Here is a 26125-nt window from a genome sequence, read left to right as displayed (position 1 = left end):
TTTATTCACTGATTCTCAAATATAGCAAATATTTTCAAAGAAATCTTATGTTTATTTTCTTAAGTGATTTGAAGCTGTTATTCATTTTTTCTTTCCATATCTTGTTGGTTTTTTTAATTCATCAGGAGAAAAATTCAGATTCGGCATATTTTATAGACTATTGAAATGCTTAGCATTGATCTAGGGAGCCTTAAAAACAATTCTGGCTAGTATATTACCTGCAGCTGCCTTTAGTAAAGATGCCAGAAAATAAACAGAACAATTGGATGGCTCCCCAGAAGCACATAAGGGGGAAATTTGCAGAATAACATCTTTCAACTATCAATTTAAGCAGTTTCACGATTTAATTTTGTTTGATCTTCACAACAGCCCTGTGAGGTCAGCAAAGATTTGCCTTGGTTTATAGAAAGACATTTGGGCTCTGAACAGGCATCAGCTGGTAAATGACAAAGGCAGAATTGGAATCCAGAGCTTCTAACCTGTCTAGTGTTCTTTCTGCTTGGCTTTTTTTTTTCACCCCTTCTCTCTGTGAAGTAGTTCAGACTAGATCTTCTAAGATTCAGTCTGTCTCTGTGATCCTGTCTATTCTTCCTTTTAAGATTATAGTTGGGACAGTTAGATGGCACGGTGGATAGAACACTGGGCTGGGAGTTAGGAAGACCTGAGTTCAAATGGGATCACAAACACTAGCTGTGTAACTCCGGGCAAGTCACTTAACCCTGCTTGCCTCAATTTCCTCATCAGTAAAGTTTCCTCATCTGTAAAGAAAGACATAACTAACCACTGCAGTGTCTTTGCCAAGATCACCTCAAATGGGGTCATGAAGAATCTGAAACGACTAAAAAATGACTGAACGACAACAGAAAGATAATAGAGATAGGGGGCAAAGAACATAGAGAGGTACCATGTTTGCTTTAAGGTATTCTCTCCTGATACTGCACGATATGCCCTGCTTCAAAAAAATTGAATGTATCTCTTGTATTCATCCCTTTCTCACAATTACCTCAGCCATCACCCTAGCCCAAGACCTCATTACCTCACACCTGAACGATTACAGTAACCTTCTAATTGGGCTCCTTCCCTGCCTGAAGTCTGTCACCACTGCATTTCATCTTCTATTCAGCTGCCAAAGTGATCTTCCTAGAATAGATATATGACCATGTCACCCTTCTATTAAAAACCTCCAACATTCCACGATGAAATATAAAGCCTTCTGTGTAGCATTCAGATCCCTTCACAACCTGGACTCTTCCTGTCTTTTCATTGTTCTTACCGTTGACTCTCCTCCACAGACTTGACAGTTTGATAACACAGGTGTTCTTACTGTTCCTCAAACAAAACACTTCATCTGGATTCTGCCTTAAGGAAAGCTCTCCTTTTGGCCTAGAATGCCCTCCCTCTGTTGAGGTCTGAGAGGTTTAGAGACCCCTCAAGGACCGGAGTATAAGACGGGGTCATCTGAAATGAATCCACTTGACTCTTTAAGTCAATGTAGCAAAAATTTATTGTTATGCTATATAACAGGCAGAAGTCCTTAAGGAATTCTGCCATGGTGGGCAGAGCTCTTTAGGGAACTTGCAACCTAACAGGAGTGATGCTAAAGCTTACGTAGGAAAAGTAGTGAATTATGTGCCAAGTATGCTAATTAGGTGGTAACCTACAACTACATTATTCACTACTGGAAAGGTGGGGAGAGAGGGAACCTTTAAAAGGGTTCCTTAAGGGCATATTTTTGGTCTGTTATGCCTGTAACAAGATAGCTTCAGGAATTGACGTCTGTAACTTGACCTCTGGATTGTATACGGTAACTGTGGACATCAGTACTTGATAGTTCTGCTGGTACAAGACAGTCCTGTTCATACAAGGGAAATTCTACAGAGGTCAGCTTGTTCTTGTAACAGGGAGAGATCGTTTGCCTCACTGGGCCCACTCATGAGTCATTGCCAGAGATAGGGTCTTTGGGCTGGAGGGAAACTGTCAGGGATACTGTTTGGAGACTAGGGAGAAATTGGGATCCAAGCACAGGCACCCAAGCACCCCATCACCTCATTTCCTTCAAGACTCAGTCCAAACCCGCCTTCTCCAGGAGGCTTTTTCCTGCTGCTAATGCCTTCCCCTTTCATGTTACCTTCTCTCTTCTCTGGATGTATCTTGTTCATACCTGCTTATTTATATCTCCATCATTAAACTGTAAGCTTATTGAGGGCAGGAGCTGTTTTGGCTTTTTCTTTGTATCTCCGCATTTAGTACAGTGCCTGGCCCATAGGAAGTGCCTAATAAGTGCTTGTTGGCTGACTGACTATGAAACAGGATTATTTACATCATAAAAGAATACTTTGTTTTGTGAAATAACTTAGTACAGTGCAAAATTCAAAATGATCGTGTTTACAAAAGCTCATTTGCTTTTCTCTAGTCTGATTTGTGTTGTGAGATGCAGCGTGGCATGCAGGGAGCTGGCTTTGGGAGCCAGAAAGGGTTTCAAAGCCCAGCTTCTTATGTAGAATGGCTGCATGACATTGGGTGTTATTTAAGTCCTCAATGCATTAGGCCTTTCCTTAACACTCTGGGTTACATACCTGGGTAGGTAGAGGGATTACCTCACAGTGTTCTGTGGGTTCCCCAATGAACTATTACCTGTAGTGCCAACAGCTGGTCATGAGGTTCAAATTCAAATAACGAATGTAAACTGCTTCATAAATCTCAAAGTGCTGTGTAAATGCCAGCTATTAGTAGCAGCAACGGAACTAATATCTTATAATTCATTCCTACAGCCTAATGGAGGAGAGTTGGAATAGGATAAGACATATACAGGGGTAGTGTGGTATGAGAAAGTCACCTAGTAGACATTTATTAAATTTTTACTGTGTGCCTGTCACTGTGCTAAATGCTGGAGATACAAAGAAAGCAAAAGGCAGTCCCTGCCCTCGAGGAGCGTACAATCTAACAAGTGACAGCTGCAAAGAGCTGTATGATAACAAGCTATGTACAGAATAAGTAGGGCATAATCAAGGAGGGTACTAGAATTGAGGGGCTGGAAAAGATTTGCTATAGATGGAGAGATTTTATCTGGAACTTAGAGGAAGCCAGGGAAGTCAGGAAGCAGAGATGAGTAGGGAGAGTATGCCTGGCATATCAGGCACAGCCAGTGAAAGCACTTGGTCAGGAGATGGAGTGTTCCTGTTCACAGAACAGCCAAGAGGCCGGTGTCACTCAAGAGTATGTAGCAGGGGCAGGGATGGGGGCAGAGGGTGGAAAGGTGGGGAGCAGAGTAGGTAGGATTTATGTTAGGGAAAATAAAGATCTGGGACTGATGGTTATTCAAGAAAGCAATTCAAAGACACAGAGATATAATTCAGATGAGGACAGAAAGGATAATTGCCTGAAGAAAATAATGTGAATATCCAGGGATCTCAAAGACCAACTTAGATATTAAAAAGACATGTGGAAGTTGCAGTTAGCAACAAATAATGAAGGATGAGTACAAAAGCTTGACATGGTTCTCTAAGGCCGGTGTCAGGAGAGGATGGGTGGAGCCAGAATGAGTTGAGAAGGCGAAGGAAAACCAATGGATGGGACTTAAGCTATCAAGGAGGAAAGACAACCTGCTGCTCTGGGTGTGTGGGACCACCCTCGTGGACAATGGAGAAAAGGTGGTCCTGCTCTTCAACTTGAATTCACAGACTTTTTTCTTGACCCAGGAGACTGAAAGAGGAGAACAAAAAGGACAAAGAGGGAGTTGAAACCCCAGATAAGAAAGTGTTAGTAAGGGAACATTTAGATGCCCTTGATGAGTTCAGGCCCAGATAAAACTCATACCAAGGTACTGAAGGGATTGCTGGCTGCAGCTGTGCAGTCAGAATTTGTGTACCAGAAGAGTTCATGGAGGATAGTGGAGAGCAATTCAAACAAGAGAAGGGCAGATATTACCAGTTTTCAGAAAGCAGAAGAGAATAAGGTTGGCAAACCACAGCCCAACAACTTGACTTCTATTCTAGAACCCATTACTTTTTTTTTTTCTGTGAGGCAATCTGGGTTAAGTGACTTGCCCAGGGTCACACAGCTAGTAAGTGTCAGGTGTCTGAGGACAGATCTGAACTCAGATCCTCCTGACTCCAAGGCCATAGCTCTATCCACTGCACCACTTGGTTGCCCCTATAGAACCCATTACTACAATGATCACTTGAATAGAGATGTGGACACCAGAGAAGAAAGAGAAGGAGTTCTGGCAGGATGGGCAGAGTGAGAGGTTGGGAAGAGGTGAGCGCTTCAGTCCCCTCTCCTTGTTCAGATGCAGGTTGGACCAGGGGCCTCTGGCGTCTCTTCTGACATAGGGATTCTGTACATGACAGCAATGGCACTAGACCATAGTCAGTGTGCAAAAGAAGTTTTGGTGAACCATAACTCAGTGTGATTCTATAGTATGACATGGCAAACAAAGAAGTTAAAGGAAATCCTTCTTGGGGGAAAGGGGAGGGGCCTAGACCTGTGATTTCATCAGTGTAGGAACTGCCAGATACTACTGTACTTTCATCAGTTTAATTCAAGAAATAGTAAATATCTACAGGGCAAAACAGTCCATTTGGTGTTGGAGATAAGAACAATGATAAAAGTTATCATTACTTCTCTTTTCAAGGAAATTTCCATCTGGAAGAGGGTTGGGGTAGTATAAGACCCAAGTATGACACAAGGCAACTAGGTGGTACAATGGATATAGGTCTGGAGACAGGAAGATTTGAGTTCAAATGTGACCTCAGACAATTAGTAGCTGTGTGACCCCAGGTAAATCACTTAACCCTGTTTGCCTCAGTTTCCTCATCTGTAAGATGGACATAATAATAGCACCTACCTTCCAGAGTTGTTGTAAGGATTAGATGAGATAATAATTGTAAAGTGCCTAGCACAGTGCCTGGTTGCCTATATAAGTGTTAGTTATTGTTGTTATTATTGTTATTGTAGGAATTACAATAGGGAAAATAAAGATCCAGGGAGACAAGAAAATTTGAAAAGGAAAGTTCAGCTCAGTGCCCGGAAGGGAGGAAATTGGAGATAACTGGGGAAGGCTTTGTATAGAAGGTAGTATCTGAGCTGGCCTTTAAAGACAAGGGTTTTAACAATCAGAATTGCAGATGGAATAAATTCAAAGCTTTAAAGAAATGGTTTGTGTAAATGTGGGAAGGTAGAAGAGGGCAGAATGAAATTGGGAAACAACAAGTAATTAAGTTTGGTTAGAATGTAGAGTACAGGAGAGGAGCAGTATGGGGCGGGAGTGGAGGGAAGGCTTGAATGCTAGATTAAAGACAAATCTCAGAAGGTCTTAAGTGTCAAGGAGTTTGTATTTTATCCTGTCAGCAATAGGAGACCACTAAAATGTTAGAACAGGAGAGACTCATGGTGAGAGCTCTGCATTAGAGAAATTAATTTTGCAGCTGTGTGAAGGTTGGATTCAAGAGTAGAGACTGGTGCAGGTAGACTGGTTAAGAGACCCTTCCAATCATCCAGTTGAGAGCTAATTAGGGCCTGAGCTAAGGTAGGGATGGTATTAATGAAAGAGAGGAGATGAAGGTGAGAGACACTGTACAGGTAGATGAACAGGACTTGGCAGCTAATTAGATGGGGTGAGGGCGGGGAGAGGTATGGAAAAAAAATGGAAGAATCAGTGATAATTACAGACTTTTGAACCTGAACAACTAGGCAAAGTTGGGAAAAGGGACAGGTTTTGGGGAGGAAAGATGATATGATTAATTTTATACATGTTAAGTTTGAGGTACTCATGGGATATCAATATGGAAATGTTTAACAGTTACTGGATATGCTAGACTGGAATTTAGAAGAGAAAATGCAAAAATAGCTATTACTATTATTGATTTCATATTCATATTCATATTTGGGAATTTTTTTCACATAAAAATGATTATTGTTATCATGGGAATAGATGAGGTTGCTAGTATCAAAGCCAGAGTAGGAAACCATGAACTGAGAGAACCTTGGGGCACAGTTCTACTTGATGGGTGGGAGGAATAAGGTGAACCATTTAAGGAGATGGAGAAAGTATTCAGAAGGAAAAGAGAAACCAGAGAGAACTGCACCACAGAAATCAGGAAAGAATGGGTATCACTAAAGAGAGAACAGTCAACAGTGTCAAGTGTTAGTGGTGTTGTGGAGTGATCACTACATCACCCTACTCTGCCCAGACCACATTTGCAATGTAGTTTTTCTTCCTGAGCCCCACATCTGAGAAGGGCTGTTGACTAGTTGGAGTGGGTCCAGAGCACAATGACCAGAATCTTGAGGACTTTAGAAAATATGCCATAGGTACAAGGATTGAAGGAACAAGAGATGCTTAAATTGGAGAAGAAAGAACTTGAGTTGAGGCATGATAGTTATTTATATACTTGAAGGCTTATCCTAAGAAAATAGGATTCATCTTATATTCTGCTTGGACTGTGAAGGTAAAACCTAGGAGTAATGGATGGAAATAGTAAGATTTTGACTCAATGTAAGAAGGAAAAAAAAAAGAGGATTGCCCATAAATAGGCTACCTTTGAAGGTAGTGAGTTCTTTATCTGTGGAAGATTTGGGGTGAAGACTGGATGACTGGGGCATTCATGCTTTAGATGGAAATTGGACTCATTGGCCTTCAAAGCATCTTCCAATTTGTAAAACTGTATGATTCAGTAAACTTTTGTTGCTAGATTATTCATAGGATTAAGAACTAAAAGGTACATGAGGTATCATATATATCTATATATCTATATCTATATCTATATATATGTATGTATGTATACCCAAAGTAGTACTCTCTTTTTCCTCCATATCTTCCCAGCATTTATGCCTTGGGGTTCCTTTAAACTTCTGAAGATCCTATAAAATCCCTGAGTTGTCTGGTTTGTATTCTAGCAATCACTGGAATGAAATACATTAAGCTGTTTCATAGCTTCTTAGAAGGTAGTCTTCTGAGGACACAAAGGTGTTATTTTCCTGCAAAGCTTCCTCTACAGATTAATTATTCAATTAGTAAGCTATAGGAGGCTATAGAGCCTTCCTCTGATAGATATTAAGCTTAATAAATTCCTATTACCTCCAAAATAAAATACAGACTCCTCTCTTTGACTTGTAAAGCTTTTCACAACTTGGTCGAAACCTGTCTTTCCAGCCTTGTTTGATATCACTCCCCCTCCTGAAGCGGTTTACCTATAATTCCCAGAAAAACCTTAAAACTTTTAGATTCCTTGCAGACTCACTTATCTCTCTTTGACAAGAAGAACCTGGCTTCACTTTTGTTTACTGGTCCCAGGAAACCCTTAAAGTTTTAGAAACTGCCTTATTTCCCTTTGAAAGCCAACTTCCCCTTTCAGCTCCCTTCATTATCTAGTCTCATTGTCTGTTCAAATCACTCAGACATTCCAAATGGAAATTCTCACCTGGACCCTTTTCCAAAGGACCCACCTCCCCCATCAACTGGCTTTCTCATTGTTTTGCCTTCCTGGCCACTCCCACCCTTAATCCTAGCTTGGCGCCAGTGTTCTTTCGCCCCAGCTTGCTGGCCACCCCTATCCAGATCTCCCTGGACCCCTCTTCCCCTTGCCCCAAACTGCTTGGCCACTCCTTGGACCCCTCCTCCAGTCACTCCAAACTGGATGGCCCCTCCCCCAGTCGGTACTTAAGGCTCACCTTTCCCCCATTCTGATGCTGAGCTGTTCTGAAGCTTAGAAGCTGAGACCCCTCATGCCCACCCTGATGGGCGTCACCTGGCCAATCCACCCCACCCCCCACTCAGACTCTGGGTTTTCTAGACTGCCTCACACTGCTCTTTTTTGTGAGCATCACCTGACCACCTTGAACCCTATTTAGATCACTGATGTTTGGGTTCCTTTGGAGTCTGGCCTATATGCTTATCTTTAATAAACACTTTCTCTGGCTGGAAGAAGATCTGAGTTGAATTCATTCAGGCAGATCCGCGGCAGGATTTGGGCTTTTTCCCACGATCTTGGGGTGCCTCTGTGCATCTAAGAGCACCCCAAACCCCCCCCTTCACTCCCACCTTTCAGTCTAGCCAAACTGGCCTACTCTTTGTTGCTCCCACATGGAACGTCATCTCTTATGTTCCTGCCTTTTCCCTGACCATCCCCTGTTCTTGGAGCTATCTTCTTATTCAGAGGGAGAGGCCAGGAGTGTTGCCACAGAAACCTTGTTGGAAAGCTTGTCTATCTTTTTCTTCCACCTATTTCAAGCCCCTACACAAGCCCAGTCTTACTGCCCACTTCTCTACTTGCATTTGGAAATTATAACGTGTTGTGTAACCAAGAATAGAGTGGATATTCCTCCCTGGTAGGAAACAGGAAGTGGCTTTTCAATGCTAAGTGGATGGGTAGGGTTGACAGCCCCTAGGGACTTCTACTCCAGTCAAATTGAACTTTGAAAAATGTTTTATAACCATTGCTTAAAACAAACTTCCTGTCTGCCTGGTTTTCTTAACTTTTTTTATCCTTTAAATTTTTAAAAATTCTTTTTAATTTATGGGATAAAAAATATTTCCATAACAGTATAATTTTAAAAATGATTGCACATGAAGCTGCAAATCTATTGTGTAGAACTTGCTATTCCTTTCAAATATGTAATAAAGTTATCATGTAAATTTATTTTTTTCTTTGCTTCCCTCCCCCCTTGAAATGGCTACCTTTAGACACAAATACATAACCACTACATTTTCACTATTCTCTCCCTGTATTTGCTCATCTTATGTACTTCACTTCAGTGGTACAACATACATTGGGATAAATTTCAGGTTTTTTTTTTAATCATTTCTTAAAAAGGCTTTTAGATCTCTTATCCCTAAATCATATCAGATGATGAGACCATGCTAATCTTCACAACAGATTTTGAAATGAATAGCATTTTTAAACTCTTCCAGATTTATCAACAGGGCAAAAATAGGTTTTATAGGATCAAGAGATTCTCCAGTAACATAAATGCTTGTTTACCTAGGTACAAGATGATCTCTGAATTTACCTGGCCCAACCATGACCTCCCTTCAGACATGCAAGCTGTGAAAAAGCTGATTGAAGGTTGTGGTTTCCAGGATGATGTGGCTTATGGAAAGACCAAAATTTTTATCCGAACTCCCAGGACACTTTTCACCTTGGAAGAACTCCATGCCCAGATGCTTGTAAGGATTGTCCTCTTTCTACAAAAGGTAATTGTGCCTTCTCCACTGAAACAGAATGCCTGTTTCATATCCATAACAATGTGTTGGGATTCTCTTTGTAAACTGTTGATTGTTTGGATGAAATTTCAGATACCTCAGAATGACCCCCACCATCTTGGACTTCATTTTTCTCAATTGCAAAATGAAGAAGTTGTACTAAATTATTTCCATGGTCTCTTGCAGCTGGAAATTCTCTTATCCTCTTACCTCCTATTAGCAAATAATAAGCATTTATTAAGCACTGTCTATGAACTTGATGCAGTGCTAAGGGCTAGAGATAGCAATCCCTGTTCTCACTTGGGAGGGCAGACAGGTGATACAAGCAGCTTGGGCTGGGAGGGTTCATTAAGGGCTTCACATAAGAGCTGGCACTTAAGCTGACTTGAAATAAATAAGGAATTCTTAAACGCAGAAGTTAGAAGGAGGTGCATTCTGAAGGACTGGTAAGCAATTCTCAAATCATAAAACAAAATTAATTTCCCTCTAATTAAAAAAAAGGTATAAAAATAGAAATAGTGGTATATGGGGTGTGACCCCCAAACACACCTTCCCTCTCCTTTTTCCTCTCCTTTCTCTCCCTTCTTCTTTCTATGTGTCCCTCCCTCCCTCTTTCTCTCTCTTTTTCCTGTCACTGGGGAGTTTCCCCAGAAAGAAGGGACAGCTGTAACACCTTCTCATCATTTTAGGAATAACCCTGGTATAGAAGAGATACACTATTACTTTTCATCATGCATACTTAAAAAGGAAGCCAATTACATTGAAATAGAGTTATCAAAATATTTTTTAAAAAACCAATTCACAAATATGTTTAACATGATTGCACATGCATAACCTATATCAGATTGCTTGCTATCTTGGGGAGGGGAAAGGAGAGAGAGGAGGGAGAAAAATTTGGAACTCAAAATCTTATAAAAATGAATGTTGAAAACTATCTTTACATGTAACTGGATAAAATAAATACAATTTACATTAAAAAAAAAAAAAGAATGAGGGAGCCTGAAAAAAACAACAAATTCCCAGACCCGAGGTTAATAGCTTCATTCTCTGAGGTGATCCACAGATTCCTTTACTTGGCACTAGCACACTCTGAAAGCTGCCTCCAGCCCGGCTCTGCTTTGTTGAGCATCACACCTTTTCACACATTCTGCAATCCAGCCAAACTGACTCTCTTATGTTTCTTACTACAGATAAAATGCTGAGGCCTTACCTTTGTACTGGCCGCCTCCCATGCCTGTAATCCACCGTCTCCTCACCTCCACCTCTTAAGAATCCCTAATTTCCTTAAAGGTTTAGCTCAAGGGCCATATTCTGTAGGAGCCCTTTCCTGATCATTATAGTTTCTAGCACCTTCTCCCAAAGTCTGCTTCTATCTGTTTTGTATCTGCATTTTCTATATACTTACAAATAAAAATAATAACAATAGCTAATATTTATATAGCGTTTACTATGTGCCAGGCACTGTGCTAAGTGCTATACAGTGATTATTTCATGTACTCCTCAGAACGACCTTGAGAGGTAGATACTATTAATATTCCTATTTTAAATTTGAGGAAACTGAGGCAAACAGAGCTTAAGTGACTTGCTCAGATAATACAGCTAATAAGTGACTGAGGCTGCATTTGAACTCATGTCTTCTTAACTCTCCAGGCCTGGCTGTCTCCAGATTGACTATAATCTCCCTGAGGTCAGGCACTATTGTCAAATTTACGTTTCTATCCCCAGCATAGTGCCTTGCACATAATGAATGTTTATTGATTGATTTTTTTTTTATATTTGTATCTCTAGCACCTCAAATAGAGCCTGGCACAGAGTATCCACTTAATAAGTTCTGGCTTTTTGGTTGCTTGATAAAGCAACCACATCCTTGAGAACTATCACTAAATTATTAAATTGAACTTCATTAAACTAAACTGTAAGCTTTGATTTTTGCTATTTCCTTGTGATTTATCTCTTGAGTTTTTTTCTTTCCAAATGGGAGGTAAAGCCAGTCAGTTATTTAGAAAATTTATAATAGCATCTCTTGTTCCTCAAAGATTCATAGTCATGTTGAAGAATTTTCTCCCATGAGTCCCCCTCTCCACGTGTCCATGACTGCCCCTTATTTTTATGAATCACACAGAATAAGAAAGAGTGAGGGGAATACCTCCTCCACATTACCCCCCTTCTAAATCACCAGTCCAGCAAAGTTCAAAGTATTTTTATGGCTGGAAGATTAAACATGAGAGGCAGCATAACTCATTGGCTCTGTCTAGCAAGGGATCCTCCCTAACTCTTCTTTTTGCTACAAAATGAATCTTTGTGTGTTAAAAAAGGTTCTTTTCCCTAGTTTTGTTTTGTTTTTTCAAACTGCCATAATTAAATAAACAGACCTTGACAGTTTCAGGGAGGCTGCAAGCTGTTTTTAAATAGGAGTCCATGTGATAAAGTAGATAAAGGGCCAGCCTTGGAGGAAGGAAGACCAGAGTTCAAATCCTGACTCTGGTGTGTCCTAGCTGTATGACCATGGGCAAATGACTAGAGGTCTCCATGCCCCAGGCAACCCCGTAAGACTATAAAGTTAGAGATGAGTTGCCTCTCACTCAGTGGAAGGAGTCTCCATACCAGGAAATCTCCATTCCAGATTAATCACAAATCTAGACCCCACCCCAGAAAATGAAGGGAAGAAGGAAGGGTGGAGGGAAGGAAGAGAGACAGAAAGGAAGGTAAGGCCAGGGTAACGTAGGGCAGAAAAATTAGGGGGTTTGCCCAAATTTTCATAATGTCTGGCCTATGTGGCCTGTCCCAGGGAGATGCCAGACTTCTTTCTTGAGCAGCTGTAGGTGTGAGAGCCCTGTTGCTTAACTTCCTTTTCAGAGTTATTTGGCTACAATTAAGGGATAATGAAAGTGGCACTGGGGTCTAACATCACCCTCCTCTCCTGTTTGTCAATCAGTCCCCTCATTGGACCCCTGCTCATCTTTGAAAGTCTAAGTTGGATTGTAGGTTCGTCAAAAAAAAATGATGGGAGATGTGGGCCTTCTCTCCTTCCAAATTCCGTTTGAAAAACAAAAAGCAGATAATGGTTTTGCCGCATCAATTAGGTAGTGGCAACTTGTTAGCTGTAAGGGGTGCAGTGTCAAGAGAGTAGCAGCTGCATGCTCTGCTCCTTGTCTGTAACTGCTCATTTTGCTCTAATTGGGGTAATTTAGCTTTTCTTCCTGGTTTATACAATTGACTTTTTCTTAGAGGCTTACTGCAAAGCGAAGGCTAATTTGGGAGCCATTTGTGTTACAAAGTAACTGGCTTTATTATTGGCATATAGGGCACGTCTCAGTCCTTCCTGCAGTGTCAGGATTCTGTACCTAAGTCAGAAGTTCCTAAGTAATCATAGCATTCATTATTACCAAATGCAAGAGATCTTGGTTTCCTGTTTGCCTTGATCAAATTAGCTCACTGCAAATGCCTTTTTGTTTTTATTTTTTTTTGTGTGGTTTGCTTTAAAAGAGTCAGGTAATTTGACCAAAAAATATCTCCCACTTATAAATTAGAAGAAAGTATTTATTTGCAGCTTTGCCTAATCATTTACCATCCTAAATATTTTCTTAGGATTTCTCAATTGGACTTCCGTGAAAATAAAAATAAAAATAAAAATTCCTTAGCTGTGCTGGACAAATCTTTGTGTCATCAGGTTCGGTAAGAGGAGCCGATGTGGTCGCCATGATTGTAAAGTTCTACTCTCTGATTTTTCAGAACCCACATTGATTTATTCTCATCCACTGACTCTCAGTCTGTTCTCTTGGGTTTGTTGTTAAGTATGACTACGAGAGAGACAGGAGGTGAGACGCACAGGCTGCTCTCAAGGAGCTCTTTGGTGGGGGGGGTTATGACTCGAGAGGAAGGGATGGCGAAATCAATAAACTGCTTCTGTCAGTTTGGTAGCAAAAAGAGCAGGTGTTCTGGTGACATTTATACCGTGTATAATTAATTGCCCTGTGAAGCAACTGTCTAGCAAGTTCTTGATTTTTGTTTTGTCTTCTCTTTCTTCAGTCCTATCTTTGGATATTAGACCTTTTGTCATCGCCCAGTGTTGATTTTTTTTTCTAACCCTACTCTTTGCTCCCCTTCCCTTTTCTCCCCTCCCTCCCTAGCCCTCCCCTTCCCTTTCTTCCCCTCACTCCACGTTCACTTCCCCTTCTCCTGCGTCCCTTCCCATTCGCTCCCTCTCCCCGCCTTCTCTTCCCTCACCTTCCCTGCCGCTTTCCATTCACTTCCTCCCCTTCCCTTCCTTTCTCTTTCTTTCCCATCCCTCCTTTCCCCTCCCTTTCCATTCACTCTGTTCCCTCCCTTCTCTCCCTTCCCCTTTTCTCCCTTCCCTTGCCTTCCCACATTTACTGAGTGCATAGTTTATTCAAAGCACTGTATAAGGAAGGTATTATAAGTACCACAAAGAAAAACGAGACAGTTTTTCCCCTCCTAGAACTTAGTCTCATTGGTAAGATTCCTCAGAGAAATCGTGTCCTGTATAGTCAAGCTCAAATTGGGTATTGAACTGAATAATTCTTTTTCTCCACTGCTTTCTTAGCTTTTTTATGTATTTATTTTGAAAAGGGAACAGAATATCTTTCTGATGAGTTGCCTATTATGAAATTTGTAACTTTGCTTACTTGGTATTGAAAGAAGACTGATCCTTAAAAGAAAATGCTCTTATTAATAACTTGTACCGACCACATGTGCATCCGCATATATATTATTTTGTATTAGAATTGTTTGTGTTAATATCACATATCCCTCCTGGGTTGTTGTTCATCTTTCATTTTTGAAGAGGACCGATGGCATCACAAACATGATGTCTTGACTTGTGCAATTTGGATTTGAATGAGGCAGAAAAGCACGAAATCGTCGACCCTACTCTCCTCCAGAGTCATCAGATTCCAGTGGCAAGGCAAAGGTCAAGACAACTGGCATTGGCCCAGGGTGTGGTGGGTGACCTTTTTAAATTAAGGTCTTTCCCAGGTCTCAGTTTGCCTGACGCAACATGCATTCAATGACTAAGGGCTAGGTAAGAATTGAAACAATTCTGGCTTACAAGTTCCATGAAAGCAAGGGCCATGTGTTTTCTAACTTTGTATCTACTGGGCACCCAGTCCAATGCTTTGTATCTAATAATTGTTGACCTGTATGCCCATTAGGTTTTGAATTGAGTGATATCAAAATGGTCATATAGGGGAAATACAAAGGCAGGTGGCAGAAATGTAAAAAAGAGAATCCTGGCAACCAGCAGCTTTTTCTTGAAGCCCTGGTCAGTAGCAAGTTTAGAATAGGGTAAGTGACCCAGCAGAGGCTTTTACCCAGACACTGACAGCAAGATTTTGTCTTTGGATACTGTGTTTTATATTTAGGTGATGCAACCTTTCACTGAAGTGCAATCCATGATGAGCTAGAGTTGGAACCCTTAGCCGCCTGTCTGCTCCAATCATTTCCCCTCCTGGCTGGGGAGGGAAGTCTGGCTCTCCAGGCTTTGCCACCACAGCCCACCCATCTTCTCACCCTGGACCATCCGTCCACTCTGCTGTGACCTCTTTTCCTATTGATGAGTTCCTTTAGGGGGTCTCCATTTTGGGAATAGGCCTAGGCCAGCCATGCATCCTTCCCCTCCTGGCTGTGCTTCTGACTCTCCAGTCTTTGTCACCATGCGCTTATACTTTGCCTCCTACTTATTATGTGTCTTTCCCCATTAGAATGTAATCTTCTTGAGGGCAGAAACTCTCTTCCTTTTTGCTTGTATTTTTGTCCCCAGTGCTTAGCACAATGCCTAGTATTTGATGAATGCTTGTCACCTGCCTGCCAGTCCATGGCAGAAGTGAGTCCTCTGCCCATAGCGTATGTAGGAAAATGTAGGAAATGTAGGGAAAGTTTGTGGGAAATATTGTGCTCACAGTAGTTAGGCTTGCTAGCAAATTGCAGATCACAGCTTTCCATCTCTTCCAGATTTCAGATCAAACAATTTGTCCTTGCTGTTGTTGAATTGTTTTTCAGTCGCCCATTTGTTTTCGTGACCCCATTTGGGGCTTTCTTGGCAAAGACACTGAAGTGCTTTGCTCTTTCCTTCTCTAGCTCATTTAACAGATGAGGAAACTGAAGTACACAGGGTTAAGTCACTTGCCCAGGGTTACATAGCTGGTAAATGTCTGAAGCCAGATTTGAACTCAGGAAGATGAATCTTTCTGACTCCAGGCCTGGTGCTCTGTGCACTATGGTGCCACCTAGCTGCCCAAACAACAACATTTGTGACCATTGTGTCCGAACTGTGAAAACCCAAAACATGTACCAACACTATACTTCTTACCCAGCCACCATGTTGTGAGCTCTCTGGGGCTATTGACTAGGCCCTCACAACTTAACCTTACAATTCAGCCTTAAGCCTGCTGTGCCACCTATAGTGACAGTAAGCTAAATAGCTGAGTCTAAAATCAAACGTGAATCTTTAATATCCAATGGGCAATCCTTCTTCTGTAGTAACTGTGTGAAAATGTGGACATGTTCAAATAGGAAATGCTAAAACTGTCATCTCACAAATCTTCACTCACATGAGACTCCTGGGGCCTGGTGGCCCCATTCTTCTTTGCCCATTTTCCTAATTAAGGGAAGATAGTAGCTTAACTGCTCTGCCTCAATGGTTTGAGGGCAATTTTCAAAGCTCTAACGGGGGAGAGATGAAGAGAATAGAAGGAAGAAGAGAAGGAAAACAAAAAAATCAGATTGTGTAGAGGAGTGATCACAGACTAGAGTATTCTACTTCTGAGTATCAAATAGGAATCTTTCTCTTTTTAACCTAAGAATACAATCATTGGTGATCATCAGTCAAAAAGGAAGTTGATCGCTATGACAGCTATGCAGAATAAGACTTCAAAACTCTTTTGAGCAACTCAGTAGAATCACAGAAGGCACATTTAATCTATACAGATTTAATTTAATAATTTAATAATAAATTTAATACACAAAAGCCATTTAATCTATCCTCTGTATCAGTGGTTCTCAAGCTTTCTGGTCTCAGGATCTCTTTACATTCTTAAAAATTACTGAGGACCCTTTTACACTTTTAAAAAAGTATTAAGGACCCCAAAGAGCATTAGTTTATGTAAGTTACATCTATCAATATTTACCCCATTAGGAATTAAAATATAAATTTTTGAAATAATTTTATTTAGTTAAAAATAACAATGAACCCATTATTTGTTACACAAATAATATCATTTATGAAAAATAACTCTCTAAAACCAAATCATTTAGTGAGAAGAATGATGTTGTTTGATATAATTTTCCACATCTCTGAAATGTCTGGCTTAATGTAGATCCTCATATCTACTTCTGCATTCCGTCTATTGTAATCTGTTGTTTTGGTATATGAAAAAAAAATCCAGCCTTACACAGATATGTAGTTGGAAAAGGGAGGAATATTTTAATAGGCAAATACTGTCTTAGTATTATTATGAAAATAGTTTTGGCCTCATAGCTCCACTAAGAGTCATGATGACCCCCCCCCCCCAAGGGTCTGTAGACCCTACTTTAACCACTGCTGTGAACAAGAATCTCATCTACCGGAAAAATCAGCATCCAGCCTTTATTTTTCTTGATTCAATTTTATTTTCCATTCCAAATTCTATTCCTCTTTCCTCCTCTTCCCTTACCCATTCAGAAGGCAAGAAAAATAAAACCCATTACAAATATATATAGTCATGTAAAACAACTTGCGAAAGCCCTGTCCAAAAAAAAAAAAAGAAAAGAAAAGAAAAGAAAGAGAAGAAAAAAGGCTTCATCAGTTCTCTCTCTGGAGGTGGATAGCATGTTTCATCAGGGGTGCTTTGGAACTGTGGCTGGGCATGTGTTGATCAGAGTTACTAAGTCTTTCAAAATTGACTGTCTTGACAGTATTGATGACACTTTATAAATTGCTGCCCTGTTTCTGCTCATTTCACATTTCATTAGTTCATACAAGTCTTCCCAGGTTTTTCTGAAACCATCCCCTTCACCAATTCTTATAGTACAATAGTATCATAATTTGTTCATTCATTCTTTGATTGGCATTCCCTCAGGTTTCAATTCTGTGCTACTACCAAAAAAGCTATTATGATTCTTTTTGTATGTATGAGTCCTTTTCCTCTTTATTTGATCTCTTATAGTACAGACCTAGTAGCAGTATTGCTAGGTCAAAGGAAATGTGTACACAATTTAACAACTTTTTAGGCATAGTTCCAAATGCTTTCCAAAATGTCTGAACCAGTTCACAGCTCTATCGACAATGCATTAGTGTACCTGTTTTCCCCTCCAGCTTTTGTCATTTTTCTTTGTTATCTTAGTAAATCTGATGGGTATAAGGTGGTACCTCAGAACTGTTTTAATTTTAATTTCTCTAATTATTGGTGTTTTAGAGCATTTTTTCATATGGCTATGAATAGTTTTGATTTCTTCCTTTGAAAACTGCTTATTCATATCCTTTGACCATTTATCTATTGGGGAGTGGCTGTTATTCTTATAAATTTGACTTGGTTCCTCATATGTCTTAGAAATGAAGTATTTATCAAGAGAAATTTCCTACAAAGACTTTTTCCCCAAGCTTTCTGCTTTTCTTCTAATTTTAACTGCATTGGTTTTCTTTGTGCAAAAACTTTTTAATTTTATGTAATCAAAATCATACATTTTACTTCCTGTGAACATCTTTGTCTCTTGTTTGGTCATGAACTCTTCCACTATCCACAAGTTTGACAGGTAGTTTCTTCCATGCTCCCCAATTTGCCTGTTATCTCACTCTTATGTCTATATTATGTACCCTTTTTGAGCTTATCTTACCATATGGAGTGAGATGTTAGCTATACCTAGCTTCTGCCAGACTACTTTCCAGTTTTCCCGACAGCTTTCATCAAATAGTGAGTTCTTGCCCCAGTAGTTGGGACCCTTGTGTCAAAAACAAGGTTAATATGCTCATGTCCAGCCTTTACTTAAAGACCTCCAGAGAGGAAGGATTCTACTACCTCATAAGGGAACCCATTTCACTTTTGAATCATTCTTCTGAACAGATTTTTATTTAATTAGTGTGCCCAGTGCTATGCTAAACACTTCTGTTACCCACATATAGAAGTTTTTGATGCTTCAAAGGAAATAATGATACTACCTTTTGAAAGTGTGACTCGGAGGGATTCAAAAGCTGCCCAGTCCCCAGTGGCACCCCATTTATATGTCTTAACATTCCATATTGTGGGTAGAAGGCATGAGATCTCTAATTGATGTGGAGCAGCAGCTTAAAGCACAGTTCCCTTTTATGTTAAGAACTGAGGGAGAGGACTCTTAAATCCTCCTGCTTTAGCAATCCCTTCTAAATTGTAAATGGATATGTTGTGAATGTTACCACTAGGTGCTCAACTATGGAGATACTTAAACTGAAGAGGTGATTTTTAAGAATTGCTAAAAAAGAAAAGAAAAAACAATTCTGCAGTGAATATAGAACTGTTCAGTTTCACAGTGGAAAATTTTGTTTTATCAATCTTGGTCTGATTCGTTAAGCAAACAAAATCTTGGTGGGTATTACCTTCAATAATCTGTGATTTCATTGGTTGAAAATGCTGATCACAAATCCCTTAAAGCCTTAATGTGCAGTTTTCATCTGGGGATAAAAAAAAATCATCAGTGGGTAGCCAGTCTTATGATACTGAGGCTCTTAAAACTTAGCTAACTTGGCCCTCAGATGGCAGGCACACAATCTCTCACCTGCACCACACTCAACTCTTTGCAGCTTGGACAGAGCCTACCACAGCAAACATTCTGCTATCTTTGTTTTTGAGAACCTTCCATAGGAGGCTATAGAATTGGATTTCAGTGGAAAGTCATTTAGAAAGCGAGTGTTTTTCTTTATAATCTTTATTTCATAATTACAAGCAAGATAAACTTCAGTTTCTGAGGATAAATTGTAAAGGGGACAATTAAAAGCAAAGAAAGAAAGCATAAGAACTGGGTGAGGAGGAAAAGGATGAAAATTGAAGTGGGGGACATATTGCTTCAATTATAGATCTCTAGTACTTAACATTCTCTTCCATCACCTTCCATGACCTGGAACAGGGTAAAGAGAGGCAGTGGCTATGATAGAGGAACATACATAATTAGCCATCATAACCAGAAATGTGAATAGGGAAAACTCACCTATAAAACGGAAAAGAAAAGCAAAACAACATGTTGTTTAACATTTTTTAAGCCTTGGTCTATGCAAGGTATTATGCCAGGTACTAAAGATATAATATTAAAACATGACACAGTCCCTATCCTTGAGAGGCTTACATTCTACTGGGAGTAGGGGATTTGTGAGCATTACCTAAAGAGATGGAAAGGTCTTGTCAGTTTGTCCTTAAAAATTTGATAAGAGAGAACACAATGAGTTGGAGGTAGGTGTGATCAGAAAATTTTTCATGGAGGAATTTGTACCTGAGCTGAACCTTGAAGAAAAAGATAGATTTTACAAGGTAAAGATGAGGAGAAAATATAGTCAGAACATCAGACCCCTGAGGACTTAGATGGGAGAAGGAATGCTGAATTAGGGAAATATCTTGTAAGTTTGGTTTGGTTGGAATAAGAATGTGTCTGAAAAGCATTCTTATTAAGTAAAGTGGAGAACTTTAATTGCTAGACCGAGGAGTTAACAATTTCTCCTGTTGGCAAATCGGGACCCACTTGTGTTTTTTGAACAGGAGAATGCCATGGTCAGATTTCTGTCTTGGGAAGATTTTTGGCCATTCTGTGGAAGATGATTGGATGGAAGGGAATACTTGAAACAGAGGGACTAATTAGCTGGTTAATAATAATTTGTTCAGACAAGTGGTGATGAGAGCTTGAACTAAGATGGTAGTATGAGTGGGATGTAAGAGATGGATAAGAAATAAATTGTTAGGAGCAGCTAGGTGGTGCAGTGGATAGGGCTCCAGCCTTGGAATCAGGAGGACCTGAGTTCAAATCCGGCCCCAGACACTTGACACATACTAGCTGTGTGACCCTGGACAAGTCACTTAACACCAATCACCTCATCAAAAAGAAAAAAAAAGGCAAAGAAAGAAAGAAAGAAAGAAATTGTTAGAGGTAGAATTTCAAAGACTTGGAAGCTGTTGGGGTGGAGCAAAGCATGAAAGAGAAGGTAGAGTCAGCAATTCTATGTTTTGGAGTAACAGAGGTTAGTGGCACCATTAACATAAGAGGGAGAGTTGGGAGAAGGGACAAGTTTGGGGGGAATATTTAGTTTTGCATGCATTGAGGTGTCACAGAGGAAATGTGTGACTTTTCCAAAGCTATGGAGCAGAGGAGAGGTATGTCTCTTTTCAGTTTATTCATATGTTTTCTTAAACACCAAAAAATAGCATTTACATATACAATGTTGATCAGAAAAAGTTGATTATGTATAAAATCATGAATCTATATTATGTAGAGACTGCTTTTTAAGCAAATATTTGCCATGTTACTTTCAAAGCTTTACTGCTTATCTTCCTGGATTTCCTTCTATTCTCTTTTTCAAATTTTCTTTTAAATGCTTACTGACTTTCATTTCTTTTTTGTTATGTTTGGCAACACCATCATTATTCCCTTTTCCCAAACCCCTACCCCAAATTGAAAAAATAAGGGGAAAAAAACCTTTGTAAAAATAATAGTCAATGGGGCAACACATGGTTGGCACAGTGGATAGAGTACTGGCCCTGGAGTCAGGAGGACCTGAGTTCAAATCCAGCTGAAGACAAATAACACTTACTAGCTGTGTGACCCTGGGCAAGTCACTTAACCCCAACCACCTCACCAAATAATAATAAAAATAATAATAATAATAGTAATAGTCAAGCAAAACAATCCACACATTGGTGATGTTCAAAAATGTATGTCTCGTTTCTACCTCAAGTCCACAACCTCTGTGTCAGGTTTGTAGCTTGCTTCATCATCAGTCTTCTGGATCTGTGGTTAGTCATGATTCGTGGATCAGAGTTTCCACACTGTGTTTCTTTACTATGTTGCTATTGTATAAATTATTCTTATGTTTCTGTTCACTTCACTCTGCATCAGTTCATATCAATCTTCCCAGGATTCTCTGAAACCATCTTTTTTGTCATTTCTTAAAACACGATAATATTTCATTACATTCATATAACATTATTGGTTTGGTTGTTCCCTAATTGATGGGGACCACCTTTGTTTCCAATTCTTTACTTCAACAAAAAGCTGTTATAAATATTTTTTCTGTATATGTCTGTGTGTGTCCTTTTTCTCTTTCTTTTATCTCTTTGAGTTATGGGCATCATAGTGATATCACTAGGGCAAAGGGTATGTATACAGGTTAGTAATTTTTTGGGTGTGGTTCCCATTTGGTTTCCAGAACAGCTGTACCAATTTGCAGCTCCATCTTTGGAGCTATGGAAAAGCCATATACTTCCTTTGTGATTCAGTATCATTGCCTCAACATGTCCAAAATCAAACTATCCCACTAAGCCTGTAAATTAATGTGTCTGTCTTCCCACAGCTCCTCCATTAGCAGTCCTTTTCCTGTTCCTTTTTGTCATCTTTGCCAATCTGATGAGTGTAAGGTAGAACCTTAGAGTGGTTTTAAATTGCAATTCTTTAATGATTATTTTTTCCCCTGTGACTAGTGATAGCTTGGCTGTCTTCCTTTGAGAACCACCTATTCATATTCTTCAACCATTTGTCTATTAGAGGATGGTTTTTGTTCATATGTATTTGAATCCATTCTTTATATATTTGGGGTATTAGACTTCTAAAAATTAGAGAAACTTGCTGCAAAGATTTTACCTGTTTCCCTTCTCATTTTAACTTCATTGGTTTTCTGTGTAAAACCTTTTTAATTTTATGTGATCAGATTTGTCCATTTTATCTCCTGTGGTTCTTTCTATCCTTTCTTTGATCATGAACTCTTCCCCCTAATCATAGTTGTGAAAGATATTTCCTTCCTTGTTCCTCTCATTTGTTTATGATGTGACCTTTTATATCTAAGTCATGTATCCATTTGGAGCTTATTTTGGTAGAGAGGTGTAATTCTCAGTTGTTGACATTCTGCTAAACCTTTGGTCCTCCTATATTAGAACTTAAATCTGTTGAGATAATGGGAAACTTAAAAGCATTTTTGATTCTAGTTAAATTCTACAGTATTTGCTGACCCTCAAGTCGGCAAATGAGGGCATGGTGGTGCAGCTAACCCAGAGCAGCTGATTTTAACATCATTTGGCTGGTTTTTCTCCCTGTAGCTATGCTAGATGCATATCCAGTAAGCATTAATTATTGGTCATGGAAGCTTTGCCTTTATATTATTACATAGCCATGTTATTAAATTTCAATTTATTTGCACAATTAGTTGATTCTTATAATCTTGGAAAGATTTGTTGAAGATATAGGATTGTTAGTTGTGTCCGACTACTCACACCATTTGTTTATTAAACACTGCCTAAGTAGAAAAGGTGTAGAAGAATAATTTTAAAATGCACCAGTAAAATTTTAAGCATGTGAACAATAAAACCCTTCTATTTTTTCACTCCTGCCCCTTTTCCTCTTCCTCCTCCAAAAATATTGGAGAAAAACACACTAGCAAAAACAATGGTGAAGAAATCATTTTTCTCATGTCTTTACTGTCAGATTTTGACAATAAGTTTTCTTCCAACTCATTCCCCCACATGTTGGAAGACAGATGATTTGCTCTTTCAGAAGCAGCAGAGGTTTTGTTGCCTTGGTGACAGCTCATTTCCAAGGCAACCAATTTGCTGCATCAGTATGACTCCCAGTTTTTAAATGAAATTATTCCAAGGTACATACATATACTTAAACTTTTGTTAATGTAAAGCTTGTTCTTCTGAAGGAAGATGTGTTCTAGGATTAGGTATAAGATGGAATAAACTGATTACCATCATCTCCTGACTGGCTAAAATGTACCTTTCAAATGAGCCTACCTGTACTTGGTAAAAACAGCTTGTATTATATCATACCTATTTTTGCCTCCCACCTTTTTTTAACTTCAGGGGTTCTCATTTCCAGAGACTCCTCTCTGGAGACTTGTCACTCATAACTTAGCAGCTGTTGTCTCCATGGTAACTCTCTAGCCTTTGTGGGCGGTATGAAGAAAGAAGGAGAAAAAAACCCTTAGCAAAATTCTCATAATGTAATAGTTCATCTTGCTTGCTCTCTTCATCCCTGGAAACCGTTAGGACTTGTTTATAAGCAATGTTAACCAATGAAAGGGCAATGACCATTGTCTGCTACAAAGAAGGGACTTTTGCATTAAACTGCAGAACCCTTTGGTATTCCACTGAGACCTACAGTTCATGGCCTAAATGAAAGACATGATACCCTTCTGATTCACAAATAGAAGTTTACATGAGAAACGTCTGGATGAAGGATACATGTGGTGTAAGTGTGGAAATACATGTACAGTGGATGATGTAAAAAAGATCGTTTTGAGTCTGGGAAACATTTCATCATTCTCCTCACCCATGTGTATTATTTTCATCCAAACCAAAGTGCATTCGGGTCACTAAATATCCCAGTTAGTTCAAAACCTTTAAGCTTGGCAAAGTGTTGTATGTTTGGAATTTTAGCTAATTATAATGACGTGTATGGCTTGAGCATTTGTAGATGCTTTTTCTTTCCTAGAAAACACACAAATTTCAGACTGAGTAAAGTGCATTTTATCTGCAAAGAACTTTGGGAGTCATAGATTAAGAGGGGGCAGTGCTTTTATGTCTCAGGGAAGAAACCTGCTGCCTTCTGCAGGGTCCCACTGGCCGAGAGGGGCCTAGTCATTAATCAGGAATCTGGCAACGGCCAGTGCTGCTGAATCCCACCCAGGCAGGGCTATGTTTATCGTAGCAGAGATTCTAGCTGTGCCCTACAGTCTACAGCATTTCTACTGGGCTGCGTCCCCATTGTCCATGGCCATTACTATAATCTCAGCTGCCCAGAAACCAGATGTTTTTATTGTTTCTGCTTGTTAAGAAATATAACATTGTTAAATACTCCTATTTCTTATATGGAATGCTTAGGGAATGCAAAGGCTGTGGTTTGCAAAGTGCTTTCCAAACAATAACCTTAGTTGATGTATAGGTAGTACAAGTAACATTATCTCAATTTTACAGATGAGGAAACCGAGGCTAATACAGAGCCTCTCACATCCCTTAGGTAGATGGAAAGTTATATACCTAGTGATTTTACAATTTAACTTTCTATTCATTGATGTCCTCATCCTTCTCAACTTCTCTGCAGAATTTGATACTGATGACTACTCCCTCTCTTCCCTGGGTCTTCACGACATTTGTCTTCTCCTGATTCTCCTTCTGCCTGTATGTTTTGAAATGTCATTATTTTCAGTGTCTATGTGTATATCCTGGGGGTTGTGGGGGTGGTGGCGTATTTTCCTGAAAGCAAAAGTTAGGACGTATGGCTTAAATTGTGTATGTACTGGCAGTCAACAACTTGGACACAGGTTATGTTCCAAACATTCATCTGGAAGTTCTGATTGGAAATCATAATGCATTTTCCCATAGAACTGTTATTTTTAGTGGTGATTAGCTTCCCAGGCTAGTACTCAAAGAAGCCTGCTTAATCCATAACATAGCTGAAATACTGTACATTTGCCATGTAAGATAATTTTATACTATTGTGATCCTAGTAATGAAAACAAAATAAAATTGAATAACACATAGTTTTGATGTATTTTGAATGCTGTATATTGAATAAAAACAGACCTAATTAGAAGATGAGAAGGTTTATGCTTGTGGTGATTCTAAAAGCTACTTCTTTGCATTTTCAAGTAACAGAAGAGGTGGTGGTGATTGCTAAGATGATTTCACTTTAGGGCTTAGAATGGTTTTTTCCTTTTCTCTGATGTTTGCATATCATTAACCCCTGTGTTTGAAAAGCCATGAAAATGGTGGGAATTGGAAGAAAGAGATGCTGAGGCAAAGTAGGAATGGAGATTCTCCAGAGAGATCTGAGCAAGAATTAGGTATTGGAAGAAAGTTAGTTTGGAAGAGAGATGTGAAGGAAGTAAGAGACAAAGAGAAATCCTCTATGCATGTCTGCATTCACTAAATTTGAATGATCTTATCCATGAACAGGAAAAGACAGAGAAAATAGTAAGTGCACAATACTTTTTGAGTAGAGAAGACCATAAGTGATGGAAAGAGCTGCTGGATTCTGAGATGCAATTTTTTTTAAAGATCACTTATTGACTTCCTATCACATTCCTAGAAGTATCTATTCTAAACTGTAAGGTCCTGATTTCAACCATTGTCCCCCACTTTCAGCAAATAATGTTGCTTCTTACTTTACTGAGAAGATTGTGGTCATCCAATATGAGCTCATTCTACTAGGTGGTACTTTCCATCTGTAAATTTATGATACTATAAACTTCACTCTCCTGTCCCTAAACATCTTTGTCCTCTCCCATCATTTCTTCCTTCCCTCTGATATCAGAGTATAGACCGGCCTCTCCTCCTATGCCCTTGATCTCTCTCATTCCCTCCCCACCATTTTACTCAGTGATCTTGTTCCATCAACTATCCCCCCTTTCACACCTCTTTGATACCTTCCTGTCTCCTGGATCCTTCCATTTTGTGTACAAACATGAATAGGTCCTTCCCACCCCAATCCTTATAAAGAAACATTAAAAGAAAAAAAAAAACCACTTCCCTTGACCTTGTTACTACTTTAAATTCCCATGCTCACTCTTCTTCACTATTAAGCTTCTAGACAGAGCATCTTTCTATCTCTCTGCATCTCCTCCCTTTCCATTTACTCTTGCAATCTGCCTCCCATTTCTACCACTATTGATCCTGCTTTCTCAAAGGTTACTAATGACTTCCTTAAGATCAGTATCCAATAGCTCTTTTTCCACTTCTCATTCTTCTTAGCCTCTCTGTG

The 26125-nt window shown here is 39.5% G+C and overlaps 1 protein-coding gene across 2 annotated transcripts in view; it reads left to right on the top strand.

Annotated features, from left to right (window-relative positions):
* MYO1D (myosin ID) overlaps positions 1 to 26125 on the top strand; it is a 393551-nt gene that overhangs the window by 172641 nt on the left and 194785 nt on the right. For both annotated transcript variants that reach the window (XM_027861852.1, XM_027861853.1), the window contains exon 16: positions 8986 to 9193. In XM_027861852.1, coding sequence (XP_027717653.1) covers positions 8986 to 9193 — 208 coding nt within the window. The remainder of the gene's footprint in view (positions 1 to 8985; positions 9194 to 26125) is intronic.

The sequence above is a fragment of the Vombatus ursinus genome, unplaced genomic scaffold (genome assembly GCF_900497805.2).
Source record: "Vombatus ursinus unplaced genomic scaffold, bare-nosed wombat genome assembly UNPS02014768.1, whole genome shotgun sequence".
Lineage (NCBI taxonomy): Eukaryota > Metazoa > Chordata > Mammalia > Diprotodontia > Vombatidae > Vombatus > Vombatus ursinus.
This window is presented reverse-complemented; position numbering and strand designations above follow the sequence as displayed.